The sequence below is a fragment of the Daphnia carinata genome, chromosome 1 (genome assembly GCF_022539665.2).
Source record: "Daphnia carinata strain CSIRO-1 chromosome 1, CSIRO_AGI_Dcar_HiC_V3, whole genome shotgun sequence".
NCBI lineage: Eukaryota > Metazoa > Arthropoda > Branchiopoda > Diplostraca > Daphniidae > Daphnia > Daphnia carinata.
The window spans coordinates 11049701-11069113 of NC_081331.1; the positions used below are offsets into that span (position 1 = coordinate 11049701).

The 19413-nt window shown below is 43.6% G+C and overlaps 1 protein-coding gene across 6 annotated transcripts in view; it reads right to left on the reverse strand.

Annotated features, from left to right (window-relative positions):
• Window positions 1-17814, reverse strand: part of LOC130695853 (neurobeachin-like) — a 31587-nt gene extending 13773 nt beyond the window's left edge. The window contains exons 1-22 of one of the 6 annotated variants that reach the window (XM_059495424.1): window positions 17438-17814; window positions 16574-16678; window positions 16375-16501; window positions 16114-16305; window positions 14255-16041; window positions 12627-14184; window positions 12411-12561; window positions 12193-12346; window positions 11949-12128; window positions 11705-11869; window positions 11380-11620; window positions 11069-11257; window positions 10721-10866; window positions 10553-10639; window positions 10335-10476; window positions 10183-10257; window positions 9929-10123; window positions 9726-9852; window positions 9549-9657; window positions 9150-9485; window positions 8954-9080; window positions 8723-8859 (exon numbers count right to left, since the gene is read on the reverse strand). In XM_059495424.1, coding sequence (XP_059351407.1) covers window positions 8723-8859; window positions 8954-9080; window positions 9150-9485; window positions 9549-9657; window positions 9726-9852; window positions 9929-10123; window positions 10183-10257; window positions 10335-10476; window positions 10553-10639; window positions 10721-10866; window positions 11069-11257; window positions 11380-11620; window positions 11705-11869; window positions 11949-12128; window positions 12193-12346; window positions 12411-12561; window positions 12627-14184; window positions 14255-16041; window positions 16114-16305; window positions 16375-16501; window positions 16574-16678; window positions 17438-17605 — 6498 coding nt within the window. In that variant the 5' untranslated portion in view covers window positions 17606-17814. The remainder of the gene's footprint in view (window positions 1-8722; window positions 8860-8953; window positions 9081-9149; window positions 9486-9548; window positions 9658-9725; window positions 9853-9928; window positions 10124-10182; window positions 10258-10334; window positions 10477-10552; window positions 10640-10720; window positions 10867-11068; window positions 11258-11379; window positions 11621-11704; window positions 11870-11948; window positions 12129-12192; window positions 12347-12410; window positions 12562-12626; window positions 14185-14254; window positions 16042-16113; window positions 16306-16374; window positions 16502-16573; window positions 16679-17437) is intronic. The other 5 variants (XM_059495422.1, XM_057518926.2, XM_059495420.1 and 2 more) reach the window with 5 other exon arrangements.
• Window positions 17815-19413: the final 1599 nt, after the last annotated feature.

Below are 19413 nucleotides of genomic sequence, written 5' to 3' on the forward strand. Positions count from 1 at the left end.
TCGTTGACGATCAGAAAAAAAAAGTGAATCATCGTAGCGTACGAAGGCCCCGCCGATGTTCTCTCCCCCTTTCCCCTATTGTCGGCGCTGGACACACAAACTCAAAATAGATACGCGCGCACTCATTTCTCGATTCAGTGAACATTCAAACATATCCCCCCACCCCCCCTATTCTCTTTTTATACGGATGGTCTTTTTTTTTTTACGAATTGCGGTGGGTCGGCCACCAGCTGGATCCATCTACAACCCATATTTCTTTTTCATCTCCCCTCTTTTGCTCGTCTGTTAGTGTTCAAAACTCCATCAGGAAAAAAAGAAACAAAAAATGTAGAGTGCGTTTTATATACAAAACAGAGGGAGGACGCGAAAGAGGGGAAGGAAAAAAAAGGGGTGCGATGGAGTGTGAAATGCGGAAGCGAAATCGGGACTGTCTCTCTTTTCCAAGATTGAATCATCGATATTAAATGTGTCCCTCTTCCATGCCGAAAATGCGTTTTCAAATGTTTTATAGTAACACAACGAAGGAAGAAAAAAAAAAAAAAAGGTTCGCGCCGCCGCAACAGAACCCGACACATTCCGACACGTCAATCACGAAAGCTCCCCCTTCTTCTTTACCACATAGCTATTATTCATCATTGCTTTCCTTTTAAAGAGAACTTTGGAATGAGACCCCCCCTCTTGACATCCAGCCCCCTCTCTCTCTCTCTCAAACAAACAAACCACTTAATTCATATTTACTTTCATGAAGAAAAAAAACAATTTTCTGGGGGGTTCCGACCTGGTCAAATGCATTTTGCGGAGGGTCTTTTTTTTTAAAAAAAAAAAAAAGAAAAGGGAAGGAAACAGCACGGGCTGATTGAGCCGTCGTCGTCCTTGTGTACGTTTGAGTGGGCGTGTTGTAGGAGGGGCATCGAGCTTTACATGCCTATTACTGTGTTCTTACTTCACGACCCATCCAGCAAATTACATCGTAACGTTTAGGGGATAGGAAAAATAAAAATGTAAGGCCGTGCAAAATTGTTTTTTTTTTTTCGCCCTAAACGGGTCGCGTGACCGGGACCATTCCGTTTTTCTCACGGTAATTAAACGAACAACTCCCTTCCCGGATCAAAATGCGTTCCACGCCAAAAAGGAGGTTCAAATACGAATGGTCATGTGTGAGCGAATCAAACAACATGAAGATCACATCATCTCAAAACGTTTGCTGACGTCATCATAAATCTTTGTGAAGCTTCAAAAACCAGAGAAAAAAAAAAGAGGGGGGCTTCGTTGGAGTTGTTAATGGATACCTGTCGACAAGGGTCCTTCCCCCTATTGCCTCCCACCCTGTGTATAGAGAGCCCTTTTAAAAAGAGGGAACCTCCTCATCTTTCTCCTCGTTCAACATGATCGTCTTCCCGCCCTGCCTTCCAAAAGGAATATGTGAATAAATACAGAAAGAGAGAGAGAGAGAGAACTTATACACAACAAGGAGAATTCAATATGTGTGGCAAATCACGTCAACAAGACAGCGAAAGGCTGCGACAAGACAAAAACGCCTGTCATCATCAAGCAGCTCCTTCGCGTTTCTTGTTTAAAAATTGGGAAAGGAAACAAACAAAAAATGAATAAGACTGAGGGCTACGTGTCGTACTTACAAATGAGCATCGCAGCCGCAAAGGGCGCCAAATTCAAATTTCAAATAGAAACAAGAGATCAGCAATGATCCCAGTTTCAATTGTTTTTTTTGTTTGTTTTTTTTTTTCAATCTCCTCAAAATAAGAAAACGTTTCGCCTACATAGACGGACATTTAAAAAAAAACAAAGATGGTCCACAAGATGGTGGTGCTAGTGTGTCACACAGGACACACTTTTGTCTCTCTCTTTTTTTTTTTTTTTTTTATCGCTGTTAACAATCACGCCGGGCACACACTCTGACTGAAGCGGGGATCAAAAAGTCGCAAGGAGAAACAAAAAAAACAAAATAAACATTCCGTCTGCCCGTCACATCTCGTCCGTGTGAAAAATGCGAGGGCTACCAATTTTTCTTGTGTCTTGTCATAAGTTCTCCCCTTCTCATTTGCGTAGCAAAAAAAAAAAAACAAAAAAAAACTAGAAGGTCTGTTTTTTTTTTTTTTTTTGTTTTTTTTAGGAAAAAAAAGAAAAGAAAAAGGTAACGAGACGGCCGACTACAAATCACAAGATAGGGGCGTGGCTCGCTGGTTTTTTTTTTTAATGCATGCACGTTGATTGAATCCGGCATAATAAATATTGATATTGTGTATTGTATTAGATGGCCTTTTGGGTTGCCAATTAATATTGAATTAATACACACTGAGAAAAACCCTGCGAGCTAATAGTTTTTTTGTTGTTTGTTTGCTTTAGACGCGGCCATTATTATTTTCTCTGCCTTTATTTACATCGTAAACAAGAAGCTGGAAAACAAAAATTTTCTCTCCTCTCACGGCCGGTTGTGGTAATAAATTCAAGTCCTGCGTGAGATAGAAGAGAGAAAAAAAAAGAAAAAAAAAAAAAAAAAAAAAAAAAAAGAAGAGTCGAAAAACGAAAGATAATGTCAGCCTGATGGGGGCCTCAAGGAGTCGAGAAAAGCAGGGGGGGACACAAGACAAAAGGCGAGTGTCAGGTGAACTGATAGTCGTGCAAGAGGATCTTTCCCCATCACACCGAAAAAAGGAAACCCAACCGAAACCGATGCCGAAAAAAAAAAACAACAGTACACGAAGACGCGCTCGTACCAAACGGGAATATCATATGGAAATTTTCGGCTAAAAAAACCTAAGGGGGGGAACTTGTGTGACAAGGCCACGAAGCTTCTTCTCCCCTATTTGTGCGTGCGCTATGTGATAGCGTTGTGTGCCATACACCCCAACGTGACGATCACAATCGTCATTCACGCACATCTGTGCAGAACCCGGCGCTTCGTGTACACATGTCACAGTTGTGTGACCGACCGCTCTCCGACCTTCCCCTATACGACACTGTCTTCCATTACAAGAGACGCCTCGCTCCATTCTTCTTTTGTTTTTTGTTTTTTGAAATTGAAAATTCAAAAAGAAAAGCAAAAAAAAAAAAAAAAAAAGGTCCGTTTTTATTTCTTTAAGAAACGAGCGGGCCAACGTGTTGTGTCAGAGATGAATCGCCCACGTCTCACAGGAGCAGCCTAGCAAGTTTTTTTTTTATTTTTTTTATATTTCCCTTCGTTGTTTGTTTCAGCTTCTAAACAGAGCTCACCTTTCTCCTCACTCTTACTCTTTATTAGTTGACATCAATAACCGTCCAACGCTTTTTTTAAAACATATTTTCGTCCTCGTGCGCCTCCATGTTTCTTCTCGTCCTAAAGTTCTGACGACGATGAATCGATATATCTTCTTATCTTGCCTTTATATACACATATATAATACTCTTGTGCTGTGCTTGTGTGCTGCGACAGGTAAAATCGTCCCACCTTTTTCCCCCCTTTTTACTAGGCCCCGTGAAGAAGAAAGAAAACCCCCATCGCCTTGTGTGCCATCGAACAAGACTGTAACACTGACTCGTTCTGACATCACCCAGAGAGCCAGGAGATTATTTCTCGATTGTTTAAGTCAATCAATATTAGGCACTGTCCCTTCTTCTTCTCTTTCCACGTGCTTGGGTCTCCCTATTTTTTTCTTTCTTTGAATTAACAGCCGAAAATTGGGATCGAAGACTCTTGCTCATTCGTCCACCACGGCCCGAAAAAAACAAACAAAAAAACTAGTGGACCATTTATATTTATAATAAAAGAAGAAGGATTCCCTCTTGCGTTCTCGTGGAATAAATGCGGATGGTCGGCCCGGCGGGTTCAGGTTTTCTCATTAAAAACATCTGATCGACCGACAGATAGAAAAAAAAAATCTATCCCGTGTTACCAACGAAAACTTGCCGCTCCTCTTTCCTCATCTCGTCTTTGCGCGTTTCTCCCATTTCGAAAAGCGTGTGACCAAACGATAAGAGTGATTCAATCAAATCAAAAGCAAAAAAAAAACAAAAAAAAACAAATAGGCCTACGCGCATTTTAAAACATTTGAAATGTTGAAACACAACGGAAAAGATGTGGGGGGGGGAACTCTTGTGTAACGTCACAAGAGATTGTAATCCAATGCGGAGGGGGGAAGACTAATAGAAAGTCGTTTTCTATTGCTGTCTCAGTGTCTCATGTTCGAAATGTTTTTTTTTACTTCTTTTGGCACAAGAGCAACGAGTCGTGTAAGACATAACTCAATCTCAAATGGCTCCTCCTCATTTCTTGCTCGCAGTCAGAGGAAACTCATTACGCAGGTAAAAAGTGCAACTTCTTGTTTCACCTTCGTCTCTCTCTCTCTCTCGAAAAAAAAAAATATCAAACACATTTTCTTCGCCATCAAAATAAATGCTACTCAAGATTGCGCAGCCGAATAGAAGGCCGACTACGGGGACACACCGTGTCTTCTGCGCGCCCCAAACCAGAGAAGACGAGTAGATAATGATCGATTCTATGAGGTCAACCCCCTGCTGGATGGCAGAGCGGGGGGTAAAATAAACACGGAACCCTCCTTTTCTTATATCTCAAAGAAGAAGAAGATGAAGGGGGGGAGAGATACTTATAGGCCTATACACACGATGGACCCTTGTTTCATGTCCAACTTTTTCTTTTTCTGAAAAAAATAAAATAAATAAAAAAAAAAAAAAAAAAGGAATAGAGGCACACGAGAGATAGCGAGGGGGTCATCATCATCCCACTCTTGCAGAAGAAGAATGTTGAGGGCTATCTTTTCTTCCTCTTACGACACAGGGGCACGGACCCGAAAAAAAGATCGAATTTCCTTTTAAAAAAAAAGAAAAGAGAAGAAAAAACAATACACGTTCGTCAATCGCGATCGGCTGCCGCCCGATGGAACATCGAGAGAAAAAAAAAACCCCCCGTGACCCGTAAAGTCCCAGGGAGTCCCTTTTTGATCGCGGGATTCGATGAAATCTTTACTTGATGCCGCCGCCACGGCATGAAGAGAAAAAAAAAATACAAAAATCCGCGCCCAGGAAGAAGGAAAAAAAAAAAAAAAAAAAAAAGAAGTCGATTGAAAGTTACGTAGAGCCGGTCGTCGGGGTGGTGACGCCGGCCGCGGCAGGGGGGGACGCGCCGGACAGACTCGAGCTCTGCTGGGCACTGGTTTTAACCGCCGCCACTGATCCTACTACTCCGCCGCCTTCCTTTTTCATATCGGACGAATTTTTTCGTGTTTTTTTTTTTTTAATACGACGCTAAAATCGTATTTTATTGTTTTTGCTTTTTTCTTGCCCCTTCTTTTGAATCGACCACAACGGTTTGTACGTAGATAAACTCGCTAACTTGCGTAACAAACGGGAGGGAATTGAAACTAAAAGAGGGAAATACCTAAACGAGTCGTACAGGTAATATTTCAGCTTTTATCTCGAGTTGACTCGGATATTATAGGCCTCTCTTCGTGTCTTCAATGCTTCTTCCCACGGACAAACAGTCAAAGACCATAACACTTCGAATGGCCCTGATACCTATCTTTTTTTTTTCCAGGAAAAGGGGAGAGGCTAACTCGAAAAAAAATAAATAAATAAAAGGTAAGAAAATAGTCAACGACCAACATACACACAAAAAAAAAAAACGCAAAGGTGGTCGCTATTTTTTTTTTCCTCTCGATTTCGAATAAAGTAAAAACTTGAAACTTCTCCAAAGCAGAAGAAGAAGAAGCAAAATAAAAAAAAAAAAAAAAACCAACATCAAGCTGTCATCATGTCAACTGGATTGGATCATCTTTTCCAACCCCCGCGCGATGTAGGTAAAAACCAGTTGTTGGTTGGAAGGTAAGCAAACGCGCCCCGGAGAATCGTCTGGTCAACTTTTTAGTGGCAGACACACACACACACACACACACACACACAATAAAGACAAAAACAAATGAAGACGTATAGGAGATGGGAAAGCAACAAGTCGCTGTCAATCATCGTGATGGCCACAGTTCCAACCGTACTTCTTTATGTATAATAATAAAGCCAGTCAGTTTTGGAACAGATGACCATCTGGCGCTGCTTCCTGGGTAGCCTCGACCAAACAAGAAAATGAAACGCCGACTCAAAAAAAAAAAAAAAAAAAAATAACTGTCCAGGACCGAATTAACAAACAAGGGCCAGCAGCACCTGACGGAGAGAAATCCTTTCAAAAAAAAAAAAAAAGAAAAACAACGGCAGTTGCAAGCGCTGCGTGAAGCGCGAGCGCGCACAAGTGTCGTGACGACATTCCGCGCTTCCTTTTACAGAGTTATGTTTGTCTCTTTTCTTTTTCTCTGATGTATTTCCTTATTTATCTATTCCGTGGCGCGATCAAACCCAACACCATATAAAAGATGCCACGTCCAAGAGCGAGAGACACACACAAAGAGTGTGCAGCGACAGGTTTTTGTTTTCGTTTTGGCATCCCCCAACCAAATGGTGAGTGTGTGTGTGCCTCGACTGTTATATTTCCTATAGGTGCTGCTTATTTCACATGTATTTTCGAATTCTGTCGATGTCGCTTTGGCTCCTTCGGTTATCACGTTCGATGCTCCTTTCTCACTGTCTTCTTTTGTTTTTTTTTTTTTTGGGGGGGGACCTTTTTAGCCACCCTGCCCTCCCTCACCATTCCTTGCACTGCCAAACACCACCGGTGCCTATCAATATCGCATCCACCTAGACGTTACAAGAGGGACGCGACTGGCATACGTAAATAGACGTAAAGCTCTCTTCGATTTTGGTGAGCCATGGAAGGCTTTCAGTTTGTTTTAACAGCTCCCCTTTTCACTCCCCACCACATCACCTTTGCTTTTTTCTAAACCGATTATAGTCAATCCCTTTTGGTCCGTCTGCACAAACACAAAAGACAGGACCTTTTTTTTTTTTAAATTTCTGTTTGTTCTTTTCTCGAATAGATAAATCTCGAGAAAAAGGCAATCAGAAATCAATACACACGAAAAAAAAAATCAACCTTGTTTTCGGGAATCGACAAATAATTCCAAAACCTCAAAAAAGCAGAAACAACAACAAAAAAAATGTGTTGGAAGGGCAGTCGAAAAGAAAATAATAGAAACGATGGACGTTTAACGACTGTGGGAGATTTAACATCGAACGCTCTTCCACTATTTCTTCCGTAATAACGAACGGACCGCATACATTAAAAAATTCTATTTAAATGAATAGAGGGGGGAAGAAAAAAAAAACGAAGGGTAGACCTGTACAAACAAGGACCTTGTCACCGCCATCAACATGCAAAACGATGGTGTTTATTCATAACCCCGGCGAGGGACAACGAAGAGTTTGAGGTTTCAAAAAAAATGAGAAGCGCGTGGCGGAAGCGGTCCAGCCGTCCGGCAATCGATCATAATAGTCTCATTTAGAAATTCAACAAAAAAAGAAACCCTTAAAAAAAAACAAAAAAAAACAACCTGACTCTCTTCCGGCGTAGGTAAAAAAAAACAAAAAAAACACCGGGAGCGTGAAAAATGAGCCGGCAGTTTAAAAGAAAAAAAAATCATGGAGAAACCCTAAAACAAAAAAAAAAAAGGGCCATCATTTTTTGAACGACTTGCCGCGCTCTATCGACGTGAAACATAAAGTAGCCTCTTTCTTCGGCGGTTGCCATAAAAAAAATAAAAAACCCTTCTCTCGTAATAATCACTGTAGAAGGTTGTCAAGAGGTCAAGAGATGCTTCTTTCATTTCTTACACACAAAAAAGTAGTCCGGCTATTTTTTGCTGCCGTTTCACGGTGGAAACTGAAACAGGAAGAACCACAACAACACACACACACACACACACACACAAAGAGGAATTGTTATAGCGTTTACATTCCCAAGGCGGAGCAGCCCCCGGAATCTCGCGTGTAAATCATCGACCGACAAGCTTTTGGCAATTTGTGAACGCATAAATCAGCATTTTTTTTCTTTCTCTAACCCCTGCTTTACATACATCGACCACGGGATCGCTATGCAGATGAAGCTTCTCTTTTTTTTTTTGTTCCAGGTTTGTTTAGTTTCTTCTCTTGAGCGAAGAGGGTTTTCAATTTTTAGGGTCTGTAAGGCTTCCCTCGGGTTGTAATCGCTTATTTCCCTTCCATTTTTATTTACTTTTTGTTTGTTTCTTTCAACAAAAAAACGGGAAGAAAAAGAAACAAAAAAAAAAAGATTTCTTTCCGTTGGCTGTATGGGGTTACCTTTCCCACACGCTAATCGATCATTAGGCTATTAAATAGCGAGCGTCTTGTCCTTCATTAAAAGCTGATCCGTATCACACTCGACTTGTCTCGTGTTATTTCCCTTTCCTCAAAAATGATTCTTCTTTTTTCAAATGTTTGGCCACGGCCACCCAAATCTGACGTTTATCCTCCAGCGACTAATCATCGCAACGCATGGAAGATTCTCATCTATCTCGATGAGTCGTTCAACAAAAGAGCGAGAACGCGATGATGATGATCGTCATTATCATGTACAAATCGCTTGCCAGGACCATAACAAATAAAACGTTATCCGCATCACTACCACCCAAGACTCATCAATCCGTTCGTCTAACAGTTTCAAAGAAAAAAGAAAAAGAAACCCACTCCAGAGTCTCACCCCTCAGGATGCGATTCATCAACAGGGACTCAAATTATTCACAAAAGACCCCCTGACCCTAACAAACGTGCAGAAACGATCAAGTAAACAGGTGGAGTGTTTTCCTACCTCTTGGTCGTGTTTCTGGAACTCTGGGTCTTCCTCGTCGACTTCAAAATAGAGTTCGGCTGAAGTGATGGACAGCGTACCGGGCGCGACGACACCCGGCGCAATCAGTTTGGCACGGCTACTCAAATTAACTGGACCTGAATCACACGCACATGCAAATCGTTAAGCATATTTTTTTTTTTAGTTAGTTAGTTAGTGGCGAGATGATTGATATTCGTCTAGATTCGTTACCAGTCAGTTCAGCGTCTAATTCCCTATCCTCGGCCAGGAGCTCGGCATCGTCCAGTAAATCAGGAGACTGGAGCGGCGCCAAATTCGGCTTGCTCTTGGCTATTTGGGCGTGTAATGCTTCCTCAGCCTGGCGGGATGGACGTATTATAATTTAGAACCAACAGAATGTTAATCAAAGTTGAACACGAGTTCTCACCTGGAGGACGGTCGCCTCAGAGGCGCCATGTTCCAAAGCGGCTTTTAACGTGGCTTCCGGATGGCTAGATCCAAACGGATTGCGAACCATTCGCTTCCGCCGACGAGAGTCGTCCTCCCAGGCATCCAGGCGCCAAAATTCAAGAGGCGTCGAACTCGTGGCATCGCCGTTAGGCGACGACGGCGCCCACGCACCTTGTTTCGATACGATGATGTTCGTTATACGGTCAACCAATCGCAACGCCGATGAAGCGTCGCGGCGACGAGCTGCACTAATGATGTGGTCACAGACCCCTTCTTCTTCGCGACGTTCCAGCAACGTCTGAGCACATTGCGTCTGTGAACAAATAGGTTAGAAAAACATCCACATTTCTTAAGGAATAAAAAAAAGAGTATGCACCTCGAAATCCGCATGTTTGACAACGTCTTCGGCCCGCATTCGGTTTAGAATGAATTCGGCTTCATTAGCGACGCGGACAATGTGATCCTTCATCGCGTGAGAGAGCAGTCTACGAAAAAGATTGTTTTCCTGGTCTAACAAAATTCACGTTCTTTTTGTTTATGACTAGCCAATTACCGTCCTTCGTTGATTAACTCGATGAAAGCAAGCCCCGCGTTCTTCTGCAACGAGTTTTGCCATTCTTGTGAGCACAACAACATCACCAACTCCACCACCGACTGACTTTGCTTGAACGTAATCAGTCCTGCGTTTTAAAAAAGATTGATACAATAGGTTTTTACAAATTATTCAATCGCTTTGGCTAGCAAAAAAACACAGACCTTTGCCTTCCAGCAGCAGCTCTTGGCCGTGAGATCCCAGCAACGTTTTGGATAAGAATGGAGCAAAATCGACCATAATTTCACGCAAAAGCGGGCAAACTGATCCTAAAGCTGCTTCTAATTGTTGCGTTAGCGAAGCTTCTCTCGATACCAACGAGCTGCTGTTCAAGGCTGGAACATTAAACGGTCTCAGCACTACAAAGAAATTTGATATTTAAGTGATTTGAATATTATTATTCATTAATTAAAATTACCAGATTCTACAGAAGACCCTCCTGCTTGATGGTTACCGCGGCCCCCCAAAGCTTGGGCACTCACTGGTCCGGTTGCTACGGAAAAACAAAAGCAAAACGATTAAAAATTCAATAATCTTGCAAGAACGACGATAAAAAAAATTAAATGTTACTTGATCTCTGTTGATCTTCCCTCTGTTCGTCGAGATTTACATCAGTCCAGGACGTTTCGTCTTCGTTTACAACCGATGCGGTCCTCGACGTTTCAGCCGGGCCGAGTTTGCCACTCCGGATGGACACACCGTCTCCTTCATTCTGTCGATAGAAATGAATACAATTAAAAATGACTTGATTAAAAGGTTTCTATGCACAAGCGAAATGTTCTGCTTGCCTTGGAAGCAGGAGAATTAGTTGTAGTATTGTCTCGATTATTGGATATAATTGGGTTAGAAGCAGAAGTCGTAGATTTGGTAGGTTTCTAATGGCGAAATGCCGAAGCAATGTTAGCAAGCAATCACACAAATTAAATGGCCTGTTAAAAATTAACAAGAAAACAAACCTCAGATTTAAAACTGGACTCGGACCGGCGTTCGCTAATGACGGACGAATTCATTTCGTCTATTTCAATAACTTCCTCTTCGCCACTCCTTCCATCTTCGGCTGCGTGTTCTTCATCCGGCGTCAGAATTCCATTTCCATTATGACCTGCAGAAACCGATCCTTTAGAATAACAATCTCAATACAAAGTAAATTATTCGAGTTTTCAACAATGAACAATTCAAAAAGAATAAACATAAAAATAAAATAAATAAAAGAAGATTGGCATTCGCTAGGAGGGCATGCGATTCCCTCTTCCTACAGAGCATGCGTCGATTTAAAAGACGCATTGGCGGAAAAAAAAAGGTACCCATGGCGGAGGACTGTTGCCACGGAAGGGGCTCTGGTCCGTACACGTGGTTCTTGACACGCACGGACATTTGCGGGTGCTGATGATTCGACACAGACTGTTGATGATGATGAGACGTTCTGCCATGGGCGTGCATCCATTCACGGCCTGAACCCCGCGCTTGACACGGAGCTGACGATGAGTTATATTCTTGATTATCACATTCATCATTAAAAGGAATTTCTAACCATAATTTTTTTTTCTTTTCGATTCTCAGAAAAGCAAAAGGCCCCTAAAAAAAAAAAACGTGGATTCTAACGTAAATGGTTTACCCGGTTCGTGAATAGCTCCTGGACTGTTCAATCCAGCTGACGGCGGTTCGAGAATGTCGCGGTACTTGGAGACCATGAGGACCGAAACGAAGTAAACAATGGCCAATGAAAGGAACTGGGCTTGTTTGGTCTCCTCCACGTCGCGGTAGATGACGGCTCTCAAACGGTTCACGTCCAAGTCTTGAAGCAATCGATCCACATCGCGGATTGGACCACCATAGGTAGGAATTTCTTCGCCATCCTAAATAATTAAAAAAAAACTCTTATATTGGAAAAAAAAAAAAAAAAAAAAGAGTTCAGCCACTGTCCAGCAACAGCCACTCACCACAGACTGGGCGTGAAGTTTAAAGTGGGAATGAGCGCCCTTGATGAGCGATACCAAATGCGACGCCCTTGGCGATAAATTCGATTCCTCGTTGCAACGCAACCAGCTGCCTAACCGGGTACGTTCTTTGCACTCCAAACAATTCCGGACGGCACAAGTGCACACCTATATCCGTGAATCAGACAAATGATTATTTTCTCTCCTTTTAGTGCAAATTAATTTAACATCGTGGTTTGCCAATTACCAAACGCAGGCACTGACGGAGGACGCCTCCAGTGGCCATGTTCTTCTCAGACTCCAATTCTGACAAGTTGATGGAAGAGGCAAAGACAAGTAGATCGGCCATGGCCGAGAGGCGCTGCAGAAAGCTGACGGCTACTTCAACTGGGAGTCCCTGTGTCGGCTCGACGATATCCAGTTCGCTCTATATATTGTAATTCCAAATCGTTAGAGAAAAATCTGTACTAAGATGGAAGTTGAGTCATTACGTGGGGAGAGGTAGCTGAAGCCAGTAAAGGCAGTAGACCGCCACAGGCGATAATCAGATTATCCGACAATTGCGATATCAAATGGACGGCGTTGACGACAAAGATGGCGCTCTCTCCGCTGTTGACAAACTCCAGAACCGACTTGGTGCTGTGACTGAAAATTGAGAGAGTTAATAATGACTTCCTAAAAAAAAATTAATCGATGGTTTTGTGTTTACTTTCTCCACGTGTGCAAATCGGCTTCGATGGAACCAAGCAAATCCGATAGCAACCGCTGATGAACGTAAGACCAACGGAATTCGGGGATCCGGAATGGAGGACGGGAAGGGCCTGGGCTGAAGGTTTGCGAAGTTTTACCGCGACCCCCTTCTGATTCACGAAAAAAAACAACAAATGGATTAAAACCATAAATGCAAATAACAACATTACCGTACCTTTTTTATTGGCTTTTTTCGGGGTTGGATCACGTGATTTTTCTGGTGATGGATGCGGTCCTTTGTTATCTTCTTTCGGAAGGCTATCATTTGCAATGGCTACACCATCCATGGATGCAGGGCCGGATTGGACTTGGGCAGATTCAGATACAGCTGGTTGATCTTGGGCACGTGCACTGTTGGATTCGATAGAGCTCGGCATACTCTCGCCTTCTGCTTCTTCTTCCAGTTGTAAATCAAGCGCTCCCGATACGGTCTGTAACGGTTTGTGTTCCACTGTATCTGGCTTAATTTTCTGCTCTTCTACCATATCCGGTTCAGACTTTTCATCTTTACCGTCTGCCTCATCAGCCGACTGAGTCGCAGTGTAGTTTATTCTTTCCTCGTCTTGTTTTTCTTCTATTTCAGAAGGAACTGGGGGTTCCAGTTCTTTGCTTTCATCATCCGATTTATCGTTTTTCAAAGTTTCCACATCTATTTTTTCTTCTGATGTAGATACGGTACAAAGTAGAGGGTCTTTGTCTTCATTTTCAGATCCAACGCTTAACTCTTCAGATTTAATTGGACTATCACGATTCGCAGGCATTTCCACGACAACATCGACATCGTCTTCTTCGGTAACTTCAGGAACTACGAACTCATCTGCTCCTTCTACATCGCGCTGAATTTCATTGATTTTTTGATCCACGCCATCGGCTCCCACTTTTCCAGTGGAAGACTCTACAAGAGAATCGTGGCTGTGCGCATCGCCTTCGGTGACTTCCGCTTGGACAGGCATGACAATTTCCTTTTTCTGCTCCGTTGATTCGACGGTGGCGACAACTTGCTCGTCTACACACACCGGAACTTGTTCAGCAGGAGGTTGATTGGGAAGCTTCGCTTCTTCCGCTTCGAAACCTTTTTCACTTTTCGATGATAACGTGATGTGTTCGTCATAGTCAATCGGCGGATCGGCTAGACCAGCGTCGTCTGTCAATTCCATTATAGGCGCCGGTGACATAACATCAGGATCAGAGGTGACCTTGTTCGCCAGAGCTGCAGACTCTCTCTGGCCGGAGATGGTACTGACGGGCCGCTGTTGACGCAGCTCGGGATCGGTGATGTGATCACTCCGGTGACGTTCGTAGTGAGCGTACATGTCGGCGAATTGCAGCTTGAACTCTTCGAAGGAAACCTTCGAGTGGACGATGGCCAGCGTGTCGACCCAGACGCGCCATCCGCCGTATTCATATTTGATGGCGTGGTGGAGTAGCGTGCGGAAGAGAGAGTAGACCATGTCTGAGATCAAGTGTTCTTCGGCCGTCCGGGGCACGATGTAGGCCATGGATATCAGCCACTCTTGCCAGACGGACATCTGCAAGACGGTCCGGCGATTCTCACGGTTGTTGTTGCACAAAAACGCCATGTCCGTCAAAAAGATCTTTTTGATTTCCATCAGACTCTCGGACGGCTTCGATTGGCGGATCAGAGTGGCCATCACTTTCAAAATCATGGGATTCTCTAATCTTACATGAGACTCTGGTTCTGAATGACGTACGCGCAATATCTGCTGCGTCACCTGTAATAAAGAATGATGCATTCATTTAAGATGAATTTTATAGAGATTAAAAAATAAAAGATTCAACTACTTGTTCTGTGAGGATTTCATAAAGGACGTTGTAGGTGGGTAACGTGAGGCACTCTTCGTGAATCGATAACCGGTCGGCGAGCAGCATGTGTAAGTTGTGCGGCGTCATAACGTCGTACTTGCGCTTGTGCGTCGATCGAGCCAAAAAGAAGCCGAGGATTTTCAATGCCATCAGCCTTGTTGACTGGCTAGGAGAACCCACCAGTTTGAAGACGGCCCTTACGCCCTGTTTGGCATCAAAAGCCGGTACCATGGCTGCTGGAAATTCAGCCAACAGGGCAGTTAACAATTGCAATACATCCTGGATGTTCTCGTCTTCGTTCATTGTTGTCAAGTAGTTGAGGATGCTTTGAAGTTCATCTTCTTTGCTCCCGTCTCCCATCATTGTCAACTGCTTCAGAAAGAGAAGGATCAATGCCCGGATGGTGAGCACGTCTTTTTGGGACGGCCGGATGCCGTCCAATCCCTTTGGCGTGATGCCCGACGCCGACCGAGGATTCACGACCCAATAATAATACTTGAGCGTGTGAACCGTTTGCAGGACTGTCGACACTCGCCTGACTGTCGTGTAAATGTGCGTATCGTGGACGAAATCCGTGGCCAAATAGGAGTAGAGTCGCGTCTGCACTTCCGTCGTCGCGTAGATCCACAGCGACGGATTGAATAGGACGTGGTCCAGCAGCTGCTTCAAAAGGATGTCGGCATTGGGCGACGGCGAGGTGACCAGGAACTTTGTCAAGTTCAAAAAGGCGTTGAGGACGTCCAGCGTCAGGTGGTTGCGTGACAGGCGTTGCAGCAGGTGGCTGACCACTAGGAATCCCCGGTTCTGCATCATCTGCTGCTGGACCGTTGGCGAACTCTCGATCAGCTCGCAGAGGAAAGCCACCAGTTTGCTGCACACCGTGTAATCTCGTTCGTCTTGACTTTCCATTCCATTCTCTTTGACATCGCCAGCGACGGAACTCTCCACAGCCAGGTCCAGCTGGGTAAAGAGCGGGAAAAGCAGTTGGACGCCGCCGATAGAGTTGAGCGTGTTGTGGACCGAATTGGTGATGACGGCCTGGACGCCGGACAGCATAAGCGCGTGCGGGGTGTGGACGAAATAAGACGGGTTGCCTTTGGGAGCCGATTGTAAACAAAGTTGCCCGTCCGTGGCCACGGCGTTGTACATGAAGACGATGGCGTTGGCCAGTTTCCCATCGTACAAGACGCGCCGGTGGTTGTCCGGCAAGTGAACGGGAGTCTCATTCTCGAAACGGAATTGGCTCTTGTAGCCCGGGCCGAGCCGGTGCATAGCACAGACTTGGTGGGCGGAGAGAGCTTCGCTAAAGAGATAAACGGCCGCCATTTGCCCGCAGAAAAGGCGGTCATCGTCCAACTCCGGGGTGGCGCCGATGTGGCACTTGTCGAAGGCTTCCCCCGTCGAGATGGACCACGTCATTTCAGTGGATGAAGCGAGTTGACCGTTGACGAAACACTTGATCTCGCTCTTGGTCCACCGATTGTAGATGTAGACCACGGCCAGCATGTACCATCTGCGCGGCTGGAACTCGTACTGGACACAGTGCTGGAATCCCTTGCCTTTCACCTTGGTCGAGGTCAAAACCAAGCAGCTACCGACGAAGTGGGCCGAGTAACCCAAACCTTTACTGGTGCGGAAGCAATACAAGTAGGGCTTCTCTCGCTCAATGTTGACGGCATTGACGGGATCAAGTCGGAACCAGGTGGTGAACGTGAAGCCGTTTTCTTGCGGCCACTTAGCCATAGGTGGCAAGACTAAAGCCGATCCTGCAACGATTTCCAAAAGATAAACCAAGCATTAATGGAGCCAAAAGGAATTGTCATTTATTATAGTCAAACCTTTGTTTCCAGGGAATGTTATAAAAACTTCCGGTCCACTTCGTAACGGCATTTGCCTCAGAACGTGGAGTAACTTGACAGAATGACGCGGCCAACGACCGTTTACAGCTCGCATGGCCCGAAATAGTAATTTCAATTCTGTTACTCGGATGCTGTAACTGCTCAACACGCCTAATACCTCGACGAGGAGATCTGCCAACGACAGACAGGATGAATACTGAGCTGTTAACGAGCAAATGAAACTTTTGATTTATTCCGTACCAGCTACAATTGGCTCAGCCGTTTTCAGACGTGCCAAAACGGGTTGGATGAGGCCGACTTCTGTGCAAGCCTGTAAGTTGCGGACACTCTTGCGTAGGATGGCGATGAATATGCTCCATATTTCCGCCTAAAATGGGTGGAATTTATAACAAAAATGAGTCAAATTATTTTACCATTCAATAGAGACTTCAGTTTTTACTTGTAAGTTGCATGGACAGTTGTCCAGAAAGGCCAGCATGTGGACCACCGATTCCCCGTCATGGATCACGAAGTTGAGCTCCATGTCAAACTCGCCACCGACCAACTACAAAGATGAATCACATAGGAATCAACATTCTGCATGAACAAATTTGAGGAGGTTTTCGGTCGGGGAAAACACGGATCAAAGCTAGTCGTTTGCAACGCCAACGAGCAGCCGAAAAGAACTAAACAAACTTTGGCACAACGGCCATGTAATTCATCCATAATTCACATAGCTCTCCCAAAACTTCCGAGACAATCTAATTGCAATTTATTGCGGGTGCAAAGAAGGTTCATGTTTCAAGAAATTATAGGCAAGCAAATTAAAAACTATTGACTAAAACATGGCACCAAATCATACTTTCATACTGAATATGTATAAAAGCTCTAGGTTCAACAACACATGTGTAAGAAGACACAAAAGAGAGGACAGAGAAACTGAGGCACTGGCCTTGACTTGAATTTATGCTCTAACAGGCAAGTAACTCTGTCTAAAAGTTACCTAGAAGCTGAACTACAAATATTGATGTTGTTATCTTGTTTTGATTTGCAATGTGTATGTTACTATAAATTGGTAAAATATGACTGTTAACAAACAAAACAAGCTTGGCAGAGTATAAACAGTATTGATGCTTATGTGGTGTTCATCACAATGATGCACCATGTAAAAGCACACCATAATATCCTCGCCAAACAACTAAAATGTTTCTTATCACTACCTATAAAATTGCAACAGAATGAAACTACGATGACTTGCTATCGTAAAGATATTTCTAATTTGATTCTGTATAGCAAATAAATACATTAGGAAACTGAAAATTACCAGATAAAGGACAGCTTCAAGGATTTCCTTTCGAGAAACATGACTTGCTTCTATGAATCTCACTAAGCAAGCAAATTTCAAGCTGGTCTCCGTCGATGCCTGCAGAACAGCCGGAATCCCTCCATCACTCCAGTCGGTTTCTTCGGCATTTGTTCCGTTTGAATTCATTTTCGAAATGGGTTATTTTACTACTTCTTAATCAGTTTTAGGAGAGAACTCTCCCGACGATCCTGTAATAAAAACATAAGCTCCCGCCTCTAACAATCACAAAAATGAACCGATTCAGAACTTTAAAAAAACGAAAGTAGTAGAGCAAATTGTACACACACACACACATACACACCGACACGGCGAATGACATTAGCAGTAGAAGTCACGACAGAGAAATCAAGACAAGTTCGGTTATGTAGCGTTCCGTCATCTGCAAGGAGCACCTGGTGGTTATTGATGGAAGCTCGCAAAATTGGGAATGAACTGAGCAACTTTAACAGAAATTACATATTTACACCTTTTGATTTAATGAATTTATGTATCGCATAACGTGAACTATTGCTTATATTACCAGTTTTTTGTTTTTCCATCGATCGAAATGTCTCTTTATTGCGAAGTACTGTAGTTGACCCCTAGAGCACTACACCGCCTTCTCAGGTATCGTATACGCGCTTCTCTATTTTATTCCACTCCAACTCACAGCTGATTAGCATACAGCGATGCCACGTCGGTTGTGATGACATGTTAAATGTCAATATGAACTGGACAACTGGTAAAATTCATGAAACAAACGTCAGTTATAGATATTACAATACCTAGTTTCATCTTTTCATACTTTAAAATATGAAATTTAAGAGGGTGGGTCACCGGACTATTGCGTGAGTGTTGCAAACTAATCGATTGGTTCAGCTGACAGGCGACGGTTCTCGGTCATTAACTTTTGAAATGTTAATCTTTTCATAGCTCACGGCGATCTCTCAATAGTACTTGTTTGGGGTGAAAATTTAGTAAACCGAGATTAAGTGCAAGTATCACCCATGACGATTCTGAAACCGGTTCAGACAAGGCGGGAGTGAAATCGAGCTAGCGTTACCAGCGAGGCGATAACACACGTTCGGCTGATCTGCAGGGCTTAAAACGCCATTCAAAAACTTTTTATAAAGTCTTCATGAGAGCATACAAAGCCATACTAATTTTCCAAAGAGAAGGTAGGGAATTCACAGTCGAGAAGATTTTATTTGATTCCAAGCGTGACAAATCTCCAAATTTTTTTTTATTGTCATTATTTTGCTTACCATTTATTAACATGCGAGGATTGTGGTTGTGGGAGAAGAGTCAGCTAAGTAAAACGGTCACACGTTTAACCACAAATACCAACAGCACGTTGTCGGCATTGTAATTACAGGTTTATTAAACAATAATTGAGTTTGTTCGTTTCCTTTTGTCCCATTTACAAACCGGATTTTCTCAGACTTTGTGTGCGCGTGTTTGCCCTGCAAAACGATAATCGATCGGCTTCAGTAAGTGGCCGTTAGATGGCAGCCGAAGACAAGCTCTTGGACAGTCATTCGATCGTATTACCTAATGAATAATTCACGTAGTTTTAGTTGCCTGCACGAACTAGACGAGTGATCCATCATGCGCACTCATTTTTGCCAGCCCTTGCTCTAAAGGAATCACCCATGACAGATCGCCCAGATCAATAAATTCTATCGCTTTTAAGGTCACAGCCGGCGGCCATGTCTTTCTTGTAGCTCGACATTGACTTTGACAAGATACCGACCTATTGGATATTTCATTGCCTCAGCTATTTCTGAAGAAGGCGCGAGGCAAACAACCACTTGTTCGATAATGAGCCCGTGTGAATGCCTAGTGACGTACACAGCCGGATCAAATGATTATCTCGGCGCACGAATTACGCAAGGGCCTGTTCAATTGTGCATTCTCTCATTTCTGGAATGCGAGCCTGTTTGCTTCTTTGTTTT